The sequence below is a fragment of the Macrobrachium rosenbergii genome, chromosome 43 (genome assembly GCF_040412425.1).
Source record: "Macrobrachium rosenbergii isolate ZJJX-2024 chromosome 43, ASM4041242v1, whole genome shotgun sequence".
Classification (NCBI taxonomy): domain Eukaryota; kingdom Metazoa; phylum Arthropoda; class Malacostraca; order Decapoda; family Palaemonidae; genus Macrobrachium; species Macrobrachium rosenbergii.
Window position 1 is genome coordinate 701,982 of NC_089783.1, and position 12,598 is coordinate 714,579.

Consider the following 12,598-nt stretch of genomic DNA (forward strand, 5'->3'; position numbering starts at 1 on the left):
TCAGAATCCGGCAGTATGCTCGCTGCCGCCTGCTTATTTTATACTTTAAACAAATATAATTCAGAACTGTGTCCAAGTCGCATTTCGTTCAGTTAAACAATAAAAGGACATGGGTTTCAGAATTTAATAAAACAACAGTATATAAAACATATGCTTTATAACGAGTATGTGTGTTTGGAACATTATAGAGGCGCTGATTTCTCATGTTTTATCACCAAGTCACGTCATAATGATTTACAAAAAGCCTTTAAACATTCTCACCTTATAAATATTTATGTTACAACAAATTTGTCATAAAGGTCTTATCATGTGTATAGACTGCAATGTGTGCATGGTACAGAAATGAGTGGTGTATTATGAGGGGTCTGTACAACAGTAATTGTAAACATCAAGCTTGTGTTTTTTTCTATATACAGGATAGACGTTAAACTGCAATGCCTCAAAAAGTGAGGCTGGGCTCCAACGCTATTCTTAAATAACTTGAATTGTAATCGAAAATATTGGTAATATAAACAGTGCAGAAGTATATATATATATATATATATATATATATATATATATATATATATATATATATATATATATATATATATATATATATATATATATATATATATATATATAAATTCAGTTTATGAAAGATCAGGTTCACAAATACTTTCGTGATCACCATCATCATTATCACCATAACTGTTCAGCAGTATTACCTTCACTATATTTTTTACTTTTCAAAGTAGACTGTGTCTCCTGAATTTCAAGGTCCTTCATCCCAGTTCCTCTTTCACACCATCTGTCTAATTCAAGCTTTCTCCAGGACTATTATCTTATAATAAAAAAATAGTATTTGGAGTATATACAGTATATATGTATATATATATATATATATATATATATATATATATATATATATATATATATATATATATATATATATATATATATATATATATATGTGTGTGTGTGTGTGTGTGTGTGTGTTGTGTGTGTGTCTTTTTTCTCTAATTGATTGCTATTTCCACTTTACAAAAATGTACGAGACCTCTCTCTCTCTCTCTCTCTCTCTCTCTCTCTCTCTCTCTCTCTCTCTCTCTCTCTCTCTGTAGTAGTCGTTTTCTAGGGATGCTTCTTTCTCGAAGTTTCCCAACGTGAGACTCTTTTTATTCTTTTCGTTGCACTCGATGTTTATGTTAACTCAAGTAAAAGAAAGGATATTTTTTCCTTAACCTCGAATTATTTCCTCCAGTTTTCATTTCTCACTATCCTTTTTTTGCATTTGGTGATGCTCTCCCGTACCAGTATTACACTTCGTTTTTTCTATTTCTCTTTTGCGAGACTTCTCTTTTCCAAATGTCTCTTTATTTGCTTGCCTCAGAATAAAAGGTGCCTTTCCTCATCTATTCAGTTGTAATATTTGTACGCATGAATACTTTGCAAATGAATGGCTGAATGTGTGAACGCATGGAGCCGCTCTTTTATATTTTAATATTTATGGAATAATGTGTATGTAAATTCATTGAAAAGCTTCTAGTAAGTATGTACGTATATACGTACGTGTGTATGCATTATTGTGCATGTATGTATAACATACTTGCAAACAAGTCGAATATTACAATTACAAAAGGTTCAAGAATGGCATCACAGTTTTCCTCGAATGAATTTTGCTTAAATAGAAGGAAAGGAAATATATTTAATTTCTTTATGTTTAATTTAGTTTTCTTCGCACATTAGGTTGACGAAAAGGGTGAATTAAGTGGCGATGATTTCATGATAATAGGGTCATCATAAAATCAATCTGATTTAAGAATTCCAAGTGTACTTTCGTGTATGGCTTATATCTCGCTGGGTATGAATGCGATGTGTTTGTTACTTAACAATTGAAAGCGCAAGGTTCTCTCTCTCTCTCTCTCTCTCTCTCTCTCTCTCTCTCTCTCTCTCTCTCTCTCTCTCTCTCTTTATCATTTATATTTATTAATGTATCAGAGCTCTGGTTTTTTCTGGAGACTCTTGGCAATTCAGTACTTCTTTCGTTTCCTTTCTCTTTTGAAAATAAAAATGAAACCACTCGATATGTTTCATTAGAAAACCAACATTTACAAAAATCTCCATGAATTCAAGTATAACTAGAACTGTTTGCTTTTCTTCACACTTTATCTCTCTTTACATTTCCCTTTTTTTTCCATTAACCATTGGAAGAGGGGAAGCACCATCAAAAGTCTTCTTGTCCTTATTCATTTTCAGTAGCGATTCATCACAACCGATTTTGCAGCAGAAGAAGCATCGCCAATATCATCGTGGTTGGGACGATGTCAGAAGTCCAACAAGCGACACCTTCAGGGGGAAAATTTAAAGATTTAGTAAAGAAACTTTTCAAAAGCGTTCAGCATTTAATAACTATCGTCTTTAAACAAATACTTTTCAGGGTAAGCACAACACAAACAGTGAAATTCGCATTTTTATGAAAATAAGGCCTTCAGAAATATATCACCGTTTTGTTAACAAATTTTCCTGTTAGTTTTTATATTAAATTTGTTTACAGCTGTCTTTTGCCTGCTGTAATAAACATACTGTCCATCTTTCAACGTGATGTTAGAATATGAAAATGTTAAAATATACAAGGTAATTAACATCCCTCATTCCGAACAAGGCAAAACTTCATTTGATAATTTTGTTAAAAATTGAGTCACAGTCCACGCCCCTCTTGTCGACTTCGTTAGTAAAGCCTGACACTGATTGCAAGTATGCATGAGATTACTATACTTACTCCTTTCCTCTTGTATGAAAGTCAGCTTTTCAGAAAAGAAGATATGCCATCTACACTACTAATAAATCTTTGACAGTACAGTTTACCATTGAAGCCCTGTCTGATGTAGCCCAGTTCACTCGAATCATAATGGACATATTGTTGTTCCCACAAAGAATTACTATTTAACTACTTGGAATCCTTTACACGTGCACAAGCCTCATGCTGTCAGTTATACTGATATTCACAGACCCTTTAATATAAACTCCCATATACGACATTTTCTTCGCATACTATTCAACTATAACTCTTAACCAAAGATTGCGTGCACGAGTAGAAGCAACAGTTGTAGTGTGGTTTATTTCTTTATAAGCTAGTTACAAAAAGTTTAGAAATAGAGTGAGCAAAAGGGACAGGAAGTATTGATATTTTGGAGTCTCTCTTGGCTCCCCCGATGAACGGCAGCCAAATTAGAGGCAACTGCTGTTTTGCAAAGTCCTTTCATATTTTTCACATTACATTACAATCATAAACATTAGTCACGAGGGAAAATCCTGAAATAAAGAAACAATTTCATTTCGTGTGAAAATTAAAGAATCGTCATTCTCTCTCTCTCTCTCTCTCTCTCTCTCTCTCTCTCTCTCTCTCTCTCTCTCTCTTCCATGAAAAAGAATATTAGACTCACACTTAAATGAACTTAGGATTAATATCAAGTGCAGTGCAGGTTAAATGCCCTCAGGTGCTGAAGTTGAAGAAGTTCTGGAGGTCAGTAGTTTCTGTTTTGCACTTCGTGTTAAACTCAAATGTTTCAGCGTTTACTAAATGGTGAAGTAAGTAAAATATGTTCCGATCAACACTTGTATATTAAATTCAAAATATAATTTTCATTATATATATATGATATATGAAGAATTAAAGGACTGAAAAAATACTTTTCATTCTAGAAAACCTTCATAAACTTAATAGAAAAGCGGTAATTGGCTCAATACTGAAGTGATAGTCATGTTAGATAATAACCTAGACCGAATAATTAATGAATAGTAAATGATACATTATGATAACTGCAGCAAACAAAGTAACTAAAATTTGCATGATTAGGCTGAGGTCATTTGACCTGACTTTTACAAGTACTTGCTCATATTCACTGTAATATTGGTGAATTGTTTTGAACTTTTGACCCTTGATGACCTACAAAATTAGCTGTAGATCAAGAAGGACACAATTTATATATATATATATATATATATATATATATATATATATATATATATATATATATATATATATATATATATATATATATATATGTACACACACACACACACACACACACACACACATATATATATATATATATATATATATATATATATATATATATATATATATATATATATATATATATATATATATCTATATAATTACATAAAAAAGGGCAAATGTTATACAGGTTTATGCTTTCATTATGAAAATTGTGCTCACCTGAATTAAATCATGTACTGCTATTCTACAAATAATGCTTTTCGGTAAGACTACTGTCCTCAGTGACTGGCAAGTTATCATCTCAGTTGTGATACAAATAGTATTAAAAAACATACTAGGGGAACCTGTCACCAGAAATGAAGAAGTTGCTGTTGCTCAGCGACAATATATCAAGTATGACAACACATCAGCGATATGTAGCATGGGATGTCAAGGACAAAAAGGAAAGTATATGAAAATCAGTATCCACTCCTGCATTGTTTCCAAAGCGTATTTCCTCGTATCGTGCTTTTAGTTCCCTCGATGCTATCAACTAATAAAGGCAGTGGAAAGAAGAACGTGCATCAGAAGAGAGAACGAAGCGTCCACATCACCTGCATTGAAGAAGGAGAACAGGCTGGAGATCCCGAAGTCCACCTCCACGGTGACGAAGTTGGCCTTCTCCAGGGACTGCACATGAGCGTGGCACCCCAGGCGGAGGCTGGAAGAGAATCGCCCCTCTACGGGAAGGATCAGCATACTGGTGGAGGTGTAGGATCCCTTCGGGAAATAGGAATGACCCTCGTCCTTGGACACGCCCATATTCCGCACGCGTCCTGGCTCTGCCTAAGGGAGAGAAAGGAATCGTTGGCTGGTATGACTAATGGCATCTTGAAAGAGATGAGTGCGTCCAGTATCGTAATACTGTCGCTTTCAGCGTCACATTTCCCTATTCATATGTGATACGGATTTCAAATTAAACTGATGCATAAATCTGTGTGTATTATCTTCTTATATGTTCAAGCATATACATCTACTGCGCAGACATGCAGTTATGTCTCTATGTGCATACTGGAAATATATCTTGCAGGTTGTTAACAACTATGCCTTGAACTATTAGTGTGAAGCTATATAAAACCACAAAGAAAAAACCCACAGAGGAAAGCAGAAGGTAAGTTGAGATCAACTGGGTCTTGAGTTACTAATGATATTTATTCTCTCTGAGAGTTTTAGCTCGAAAAATGAATAGCTCTCTCGTCCTACCATCAAAATAGCCTTCGCTTTCATTTTGATGATTTTCGATCAATCAGGCGTTATTGTTCTGTTATAAGGGCCATTTATATAAGTTGATGGATGGAGACCCTTTTGTCCTTTTAGTTTTCTGTAAAAGAAAATTATTGAGATGGCTTTGTCAGTCCGTCCGCACAATTTCTGTCCGTACTTTTACTGAGGCTAGAGGGCTGCAAATTGGTATGTTGAACATCGACCCTCCAATCATCAAACATAGCAGTAGTTTTTTTTTTTTTAATTTAAGGTTAAAGTTAGCCATGATCGTGCGTCTGGCAACGTTATAGGACCGGTCACCACCGGGCCGCGGCTCATACAGCATTATACCGAGATCACAGAATAGATCTGTTTCCGGCGGCCTTGATTATACGCTGTACAGAAAACTCGATTGCACCGAAGAAACTTCTGCGCATTTTTTAATTGTTTGTTCTTGAGTTTAGAATGATAATGATCCAACTTGGCCAGTAATTTCTTTTGATCTGTGATAGCTAATATTGCCTTAGGTATGTACCGTTACGATTGGTGATCTTCAAAATGATTTCAACCACGACAAATTTAGCGTCGTATATAAAATTAAAGACAGACTTTTTTCTTCTCTAGTTTTGATGAAATTATGATAGCTGGAGGTCTGCGTTCTTTTGATTCTTTGTCTGAGCCCTCTGTGGATTAGGTCTGAGGGGTGTAAGTTTAGTTCTTGGAGGATGGCGAATTTCCCCTAATAAAGATTAACAAGTTACCCCTCCAGAACTCTTTACTTATCTTTGGATAGATAAAATGGCCTAAAGTTAAAACGAACAATTAGCGCTAAGAGAAGCAAAGCAAAACAAGATGTATATAACAAATAAGCTAAAATTATATATATATATATATATATATATATATATATATATATATATATATATATATATATATATATATATATATATTATATATATATATATATATATATATATATATATATATATATATATATATATATATATATATATATATATATATATATATATATATATATATATATATATATATATATATATATATATATATATATATATATATATATATATATACAGTTGTATTCCACATAGGAAATGAAATGAAAGGCGTTTTTGTGAGAATATGCCCAACAGTTTCGTCCTCAATGGACCTCTTCTTGGAGCGTTTATTAAGGAAAGAGAAAAAGTTTACAATGTATGTAGTCAAGAAAGACCTCACGTCTTAAACATTTGAAGTACCGTTACCAGGCATTAGCAGTTGAAAAAAAAACATACAATAGTAAAACAATACAATACAATAAGAACAGTAGTTAAACAAATGAAAATTACCAAAATATCAAATGAGGCAATATGTCCGTTTGAAACAGCATAACACTAAGTACATATTAACAAAAGCATATTATATGATAGTTAATGGATAACATGATCCAATTTGTACTGTCGTCTCATAACATGTAAAATAAAAGGATCTAATTTATATAAACGAGGCGATAAATTAAAATTTTTACCTTTGCCATGAGCAATGCAAGCTGTCTCTGTCAAATTTCTTTCAATAAAACCTGTGCTCTTCAATAAAATCTTCAACCCTAGCCAGTCAATTGGTAAACTACACATGCTACTGTGAGCACAATAAAGCATTACTTGTATTATTTGTTCTTATGTTATATTTATGAATTAAAATGCGTTTTTCGAGTTCCTTCCGAGATTGTCCTATATAAAAACTACAGCACTGGTATCTTATAAATGACTCCTTCATTGCTTTCCGGACTATTACAATTTAGACTTTTTCCAATAGTGGTAGGATATGAAAATGTTGCACTAGAACCAGGTAACTTTAGGGGGTAGACTATAGACTCTAATGTGGGATGGTATGGGAAAGATATAAAATTCAGTTTTCTACTTTTCTCCTCACATGAGTAAAATGCTTTTCTAGCTAACGTTAGACTGTAGTCAGTATCAAAGTTACTTTTAATACCAACTTGGTATATAAATTCTAATTCCTCATTGATAAATTCTGGACTGCAAATATTAAACGCTCTAAGAAACATTGATCTTAATGCTGAGAGTTTTACGTCTATTTTGTGGGAGGAGTAATTGTTAATTATAAGATTGTTATTTGTAGGTTTTCTGTGTATTTTAAACTTATAGGTAGAACTTACAACTGACCTCACAACTGTAACATCCAAAAATGAAATAATATCACTGTCTTCTTTGTCAACCGTAAAAGTTATGGAGGGAACTAAATTATTAAGATTTCTTAAGATTTTCTGAATGTTAAGATAAGTTTTCAGTACAGCAAATACATCGTCAACATATCCCACCAAGAAAATAATATCTGCCATAACTGAATTAGCTATTCTACATTCATAAAATTCCATATAAATATTTTATAATACTGGGGACAACCAGGGCAGATAAAACCAACGTTATTGTTATTTTGGATCGAGTAGATTATATAGATAAAATGAACGTTCTGTTAAATGACCAAGATACTTATGAACAATTGATTTCTAATCTATGTGAGTGTGTAAATGCACAATTTCCTAAACGATTGAGAGAGATATTTAGGAATAATCAGGATATGGTAAACATGCTTACTACTGTAAATGCTAGACTTCCCTATTTGTATGGTACTGTTAAAACCCATAAGGAAGGACAACCATTACGTCCTATAATTAGTACTATTGGTTCAGTGTCTTATAAATTGTCTAAATTCCTGGTCACATTATTGCAGCCATTTGTAGGTACAATATCTGATTCTCATGTTGAAAATAATTTAGATGATGAAATAATGGTAAGCTTTGATGTTAAAAGTCTGTTCACTAGAGTACCTGTCAACGACGACTTAGATTTTTTAAACAGTGAACTAAATAAGCATGTCATATCTCTGCTTAGCCATGTCAGTTTACATCTAATCAGACTCTGCATGGTTGACACTTGTTTTGTTTTGTTTTTAATAGAAAATTTTACCGACAAAAATAATCAAATGTTTACATGGAATTTTATGAGTGCAGAATAGCTAATTCGATTATGACAGACATTATTCCCTGGGTGAGATATGTTGACGATGTATTTGCTGTACAGAAAACTTATATTGACATTCAGAAAACCTAAAGAGATCTCAATCATTTAGTTTCCTCTATAACTTTTACTGTTGACAAAGAAGACAATGGCATTATTTCATTTTTGGGATGTTACAGTTGTGAGGTCAGTTGCAAGTTCTAGCTATAAGTTTAAAAATATACTTAGAATGTTTAATTTACCAACTGACTGGCTCGGGTCAAAGATTTTATTTAGGAGCAAAGGTAAAAATTTTAATTTATCGCCTGTTTATATAAACTTGATCCTTTTATTTTACATGTTATAATACGACAGTACAAATTGGATAATGTTATCCATTAACTATCATATAATATACTTTTGTTAATATGTACTTACTGTTTTACTGTTTCAAACGGACATATTGCCTCATTTGATATTTTGGTAATTTTCATTTGCTCAACTATTGTTCTTATTTTATTGTATTGTTTTACTGTTATATGTTTTTTTTTTAACTGGTAGTTTCTGGTAACGGTATTTCATGTGTTTAAGGTTTTAGGCCTTTCTTGGCTACATACATTGTGAACTTTTTCTCTTTCCTTAATAAACGCTCCAAGAAGAGGTCCATTGGAGGACGAAACTGTTGGGCATATCCTTACAAAAACACCTTTCGTTTCCCTATGTGGAATACAACTGAATAACATATCTTGGGGTCTAAGAAGATTGCCAGTACTATATATAAAACAAATGAGAAATAGATACCACTTTAAAGAAGCAGATCAGCCTCTTTTGAAATTTCCATCACCAATATCTATAATGCTGCCATGATGACCCTTGTACAGTTGCATCCAGGTAGAGAGCTTAAAGTTAAGCATACCTTAGATTACCCAGACCACTGAGCTGATCAACAGCTCTCCCAGGGCTGGCCCGAAGGATTATGATTTATTTTACATTACCTAGCAATGGGACCTACAGCTTATTGTGGAACTGCTCCTCACAGCAGAGCTTGAGTGTCACTGCATGGTTTGGTCATGTGGAAAGAATGGAGGGTGAGAGATTGACCATTCAACTGGCTGTTAAATTTTACCTTGGTCCAGTCTTTCCATTCCAATTAAAAACAAGTCCTTCGAGCGGCAATATGGGGGCCTGGAAATTGGATTTAATGATCTAATTAAATTATATAATAATAAAATCCAAGAGGGTCTGATCTTGTTTGTCCTCCCCTGAGCAACAAAGAGGGAGACATGACACAACAACCCACCCCTGCAAACCAGTTTGTCCTCCCCAGGTGGGGGTGGGGTGGGTAGGGGAATGGGAGGGTATGGGAGGCATCTACCCTCCTCCTGCAAACCTGTTTGTCCGGGGGAAGTGTAGGTAGGGGATTGGGGGGTAGGAGAGACACCAGCCCTGGGTCCCAGCACGCGTAGCGCGTGGCAACAAGTTCATGTTGTAATAATAATGATAATAACAATCTGCAACAGGACGATTTGATAATCTGTTACTTCAACTGGACTAAGTTTTCTGATGCTCGGGGAAGGAAGTGATAGGCTCTAACAGAAGGAACTCAGTCACCAAGAAGGCAAACCAAGATAGTTCCCTTTTGACAGACAAGCTAGTGGAGAACACTCTCACGACGATGTAACAGCCTTCGTTAGAAAAAACTGTTAACTTTCGTTTCAAAATAACGAAGAAATAAAAGTTTCCAGATGCTGGTGTGACCTCCTAGAAACTTATATTCTTGCGAAAAATGCAACCAAAAAGCGTTGAATAAAAGTATTATGCAGCATTAATTACATCAGACTTTCACAGGACCTTAAAATGTTTAGCTTCATCTCGTTTTACCGTCACCTCAGCTTTCATTTACCTGCTTAGTCCCAAAGTTAGCGTTGGAGATACTTTTCTTCTTTTAAAGAAAAGTGGGTGCCATGGAGACAGAATCGTTAGGAGGATTTCCTGTCGCCAATATTTTCTAATGTTTTTGCTCTTAAAAGATAAGGGATTTTTCCTCCCGTGTCATTTCCTACGAACATGTGAAAAGTACAGGCTGTACCTATGATCTCTAGTAAGCGATGTGTTGTTTGTCTTTGGATTTTTTCTTTTTCTTCAAAACATTACTTTATTGTGTACTGTTCTTACAGGTATGATAGTCTCTTGGTGTATGCATGTTAGATTATCATTCCTTTGTGTCCGAATATCACTTCAACCGCTCCCAAAGTCCATGGTAAGTCTGGGAACGGCCATGGAAACCATATGCCAGTGGCGTCTAACAACCGCCCTCACTGGTCAGACTGAGTAAACAATTTCTATTTATATATGCCACATACCGAATTTCTTGTTACAGAAAGTTGGCGTTGACGTAAACTGGTTTTAGTTTTCTGTAAAAGAAAACTATTGAGATGGCTACTTGTCTGTCCGTCCGCGCTTTTTCTGTCCGCCCTCAGATCTTAAAAACTATTGACGCTAGAAGGCTGCAAGTTATTATGTTGATCACCCACCCTCCAGTCATCAAACATACAAAATTGCAGGCCTCTACCCTCCCTAATTTTATTTTATTTAAGGTTAAAATTAGCCATGGTCGTGCGTCTGGCACCACTATACTTATTTATTATTCATCTCCCTTCAGTGATGTGAAAAAATACATGTGAACACAGTTTTCAGAACTAAAACACGCCAATATCTAAGACATTCATAATCAGTAACTACTACACAATATTATTTCAATATTCAGTTAATACTGAAATCATCCTGGTAGAAACCACGCTTCGCCCAAAATCATAACCTAGTTTCTGTAAAAAAAAATCCTTCCTCTATTCCCTATTTTTATTTTACCTAGGTTATTTATTTATTTATTTATTTATTTATTTATTTATTTATTTATATCTCTTGTCCGTTTTACTGTCCTGTCAAACGGTCACGCATATTGTTGCTGCAAAGTGTTAAAGCTTTCCTGACCTCATGGCAAGATACAGCAAACTCAAGAATTTCCCGTTCTATTTCTTCTTTGAAAATTTTTCATGTGTCCTTGTAATATCTCACTGTGACTGTTCATTAGCACTACGGATTCGTAAGTGACCAGAAATAGTTCTTGTAAAGCATATCAAAATTTATGTAGGTGAGCTACTTATGCGCTAAACCGATGCATTTCTTCAATAAAGAGTATCTTAACTCTAAGGGAAACATGAACTACTATTCTAGTCTCTTCGTGCTCGCATTTCCAGAGAAACTATACTCTTCCCATAAAAGAACTAAATCATAAGCAATACGCCTCATGCATATCCAAGATCTTGGATACGAAATTCATCATCTATAATAATAATTACTACAGATGTCGATGTAATTATATCATAGGAATATAGCCTCTTGTGTAGCAGTTACAAATAAGTTATACTATAGAACGGAGGACCATCGATATAGAATCTATACCGATAGGTATTCCGGTCTATGGCATAACTTATTTGTAACTATTGCAGAAGAGGCTATATTCCTGTAACAAAACTGTATCGACATCTATTAATCCCATCGAATGACTAAGACACTGAGGGTCAATAACTCTTCGTCGGAAGGGATCCTCTTTATATGCTTTCGATTTAATCACTTGCAAATGAACGTAGTCATTGTTTCCATACTGTGTTTTTGTTGCTCTGTGTATTTCAAAAGTCATTGCTGCCGCGTTTGAGCTGAAAATATTAGTTTATTAAATTTCTAATTTGATTGTGAACTTATTCGATAACTCCTTATTCTCCTGTAATTCAGACCACTAAAACGCTTCAATTGACGGTGTTCACGTAGTAATTAAAAAAAAACTGGCCCCAATTTACGATCATTGCAAGCGCTTGCATCTCTCCTTACACGTTTAGTTGTTTAAATTAAAACATTGGCATGCGTAAAAGGTTTATAGGTCTTGACGACTTAGGAAAATAGATTAACAGCCAAATGGACGGCTCGATTTACCCAAGGAAAAATAAACAGTAGAAATTACAACAATTAATAACAATATCGTACTTAGAAAAGACAGGTTCTTTAACAACAAACAATAACAGTATAGTATCAGATTATTTCTGCTATGAAAATTAATACAGATATAAAGTCTAAAAATAAAAAATGTCGAAAACAAAGAATGACTCACAGAAATGTAATCGCCGTTGACAGAGAAGGAAATCGCCGAAGCTGGCCAAGAGTGCCGCGCCGTGCAAGTCGCCTCCAGGACTTCTCCCACTCGGTACGAGCTTCTCGTAACTCGGATTTCAGGCTTATCCGGGAGTCCTTTGTGAAAATTAAGCAATTCGGACAATTT

The 12,598-nt window shown here is 34.3% G+C and overlaps 1 protein-coding gene across 1 annotated transcript in view; it reads right to left on the minus strand.

Moving 5' to 3' along the window:
- Positions 1 to 1,055: 1,055 nt before the first annotated feature.
- Positions 1,056 to 12,598, minus strand: part of LOC136828468 (uncharacterized) — a 28,445-nt gene continuing 16,902 nt past the window's right edge. The window contains exons 5-7 of the mRNA XM_067086529.1: positions 12,431 to 12,567; positions 4,597 to 4,828; positions 1,056 to 2,328 (exon numbers count right to left, since the gene is read on the minus strand). Coding sequence (XP_066942630.1) covers positions 2,249 to 2,328; positions 4,597 to 4,828; positions 12,431 to 12,567 — 449 coding nt within the window. The 3' untranslated portion in view covers positions 1,056 to 2,248. The remainder of the gene's footprint in view (positions 2,329 to 4,596; positions 4,829 to 12,430; positions 12,568 to 12,598) is intronic.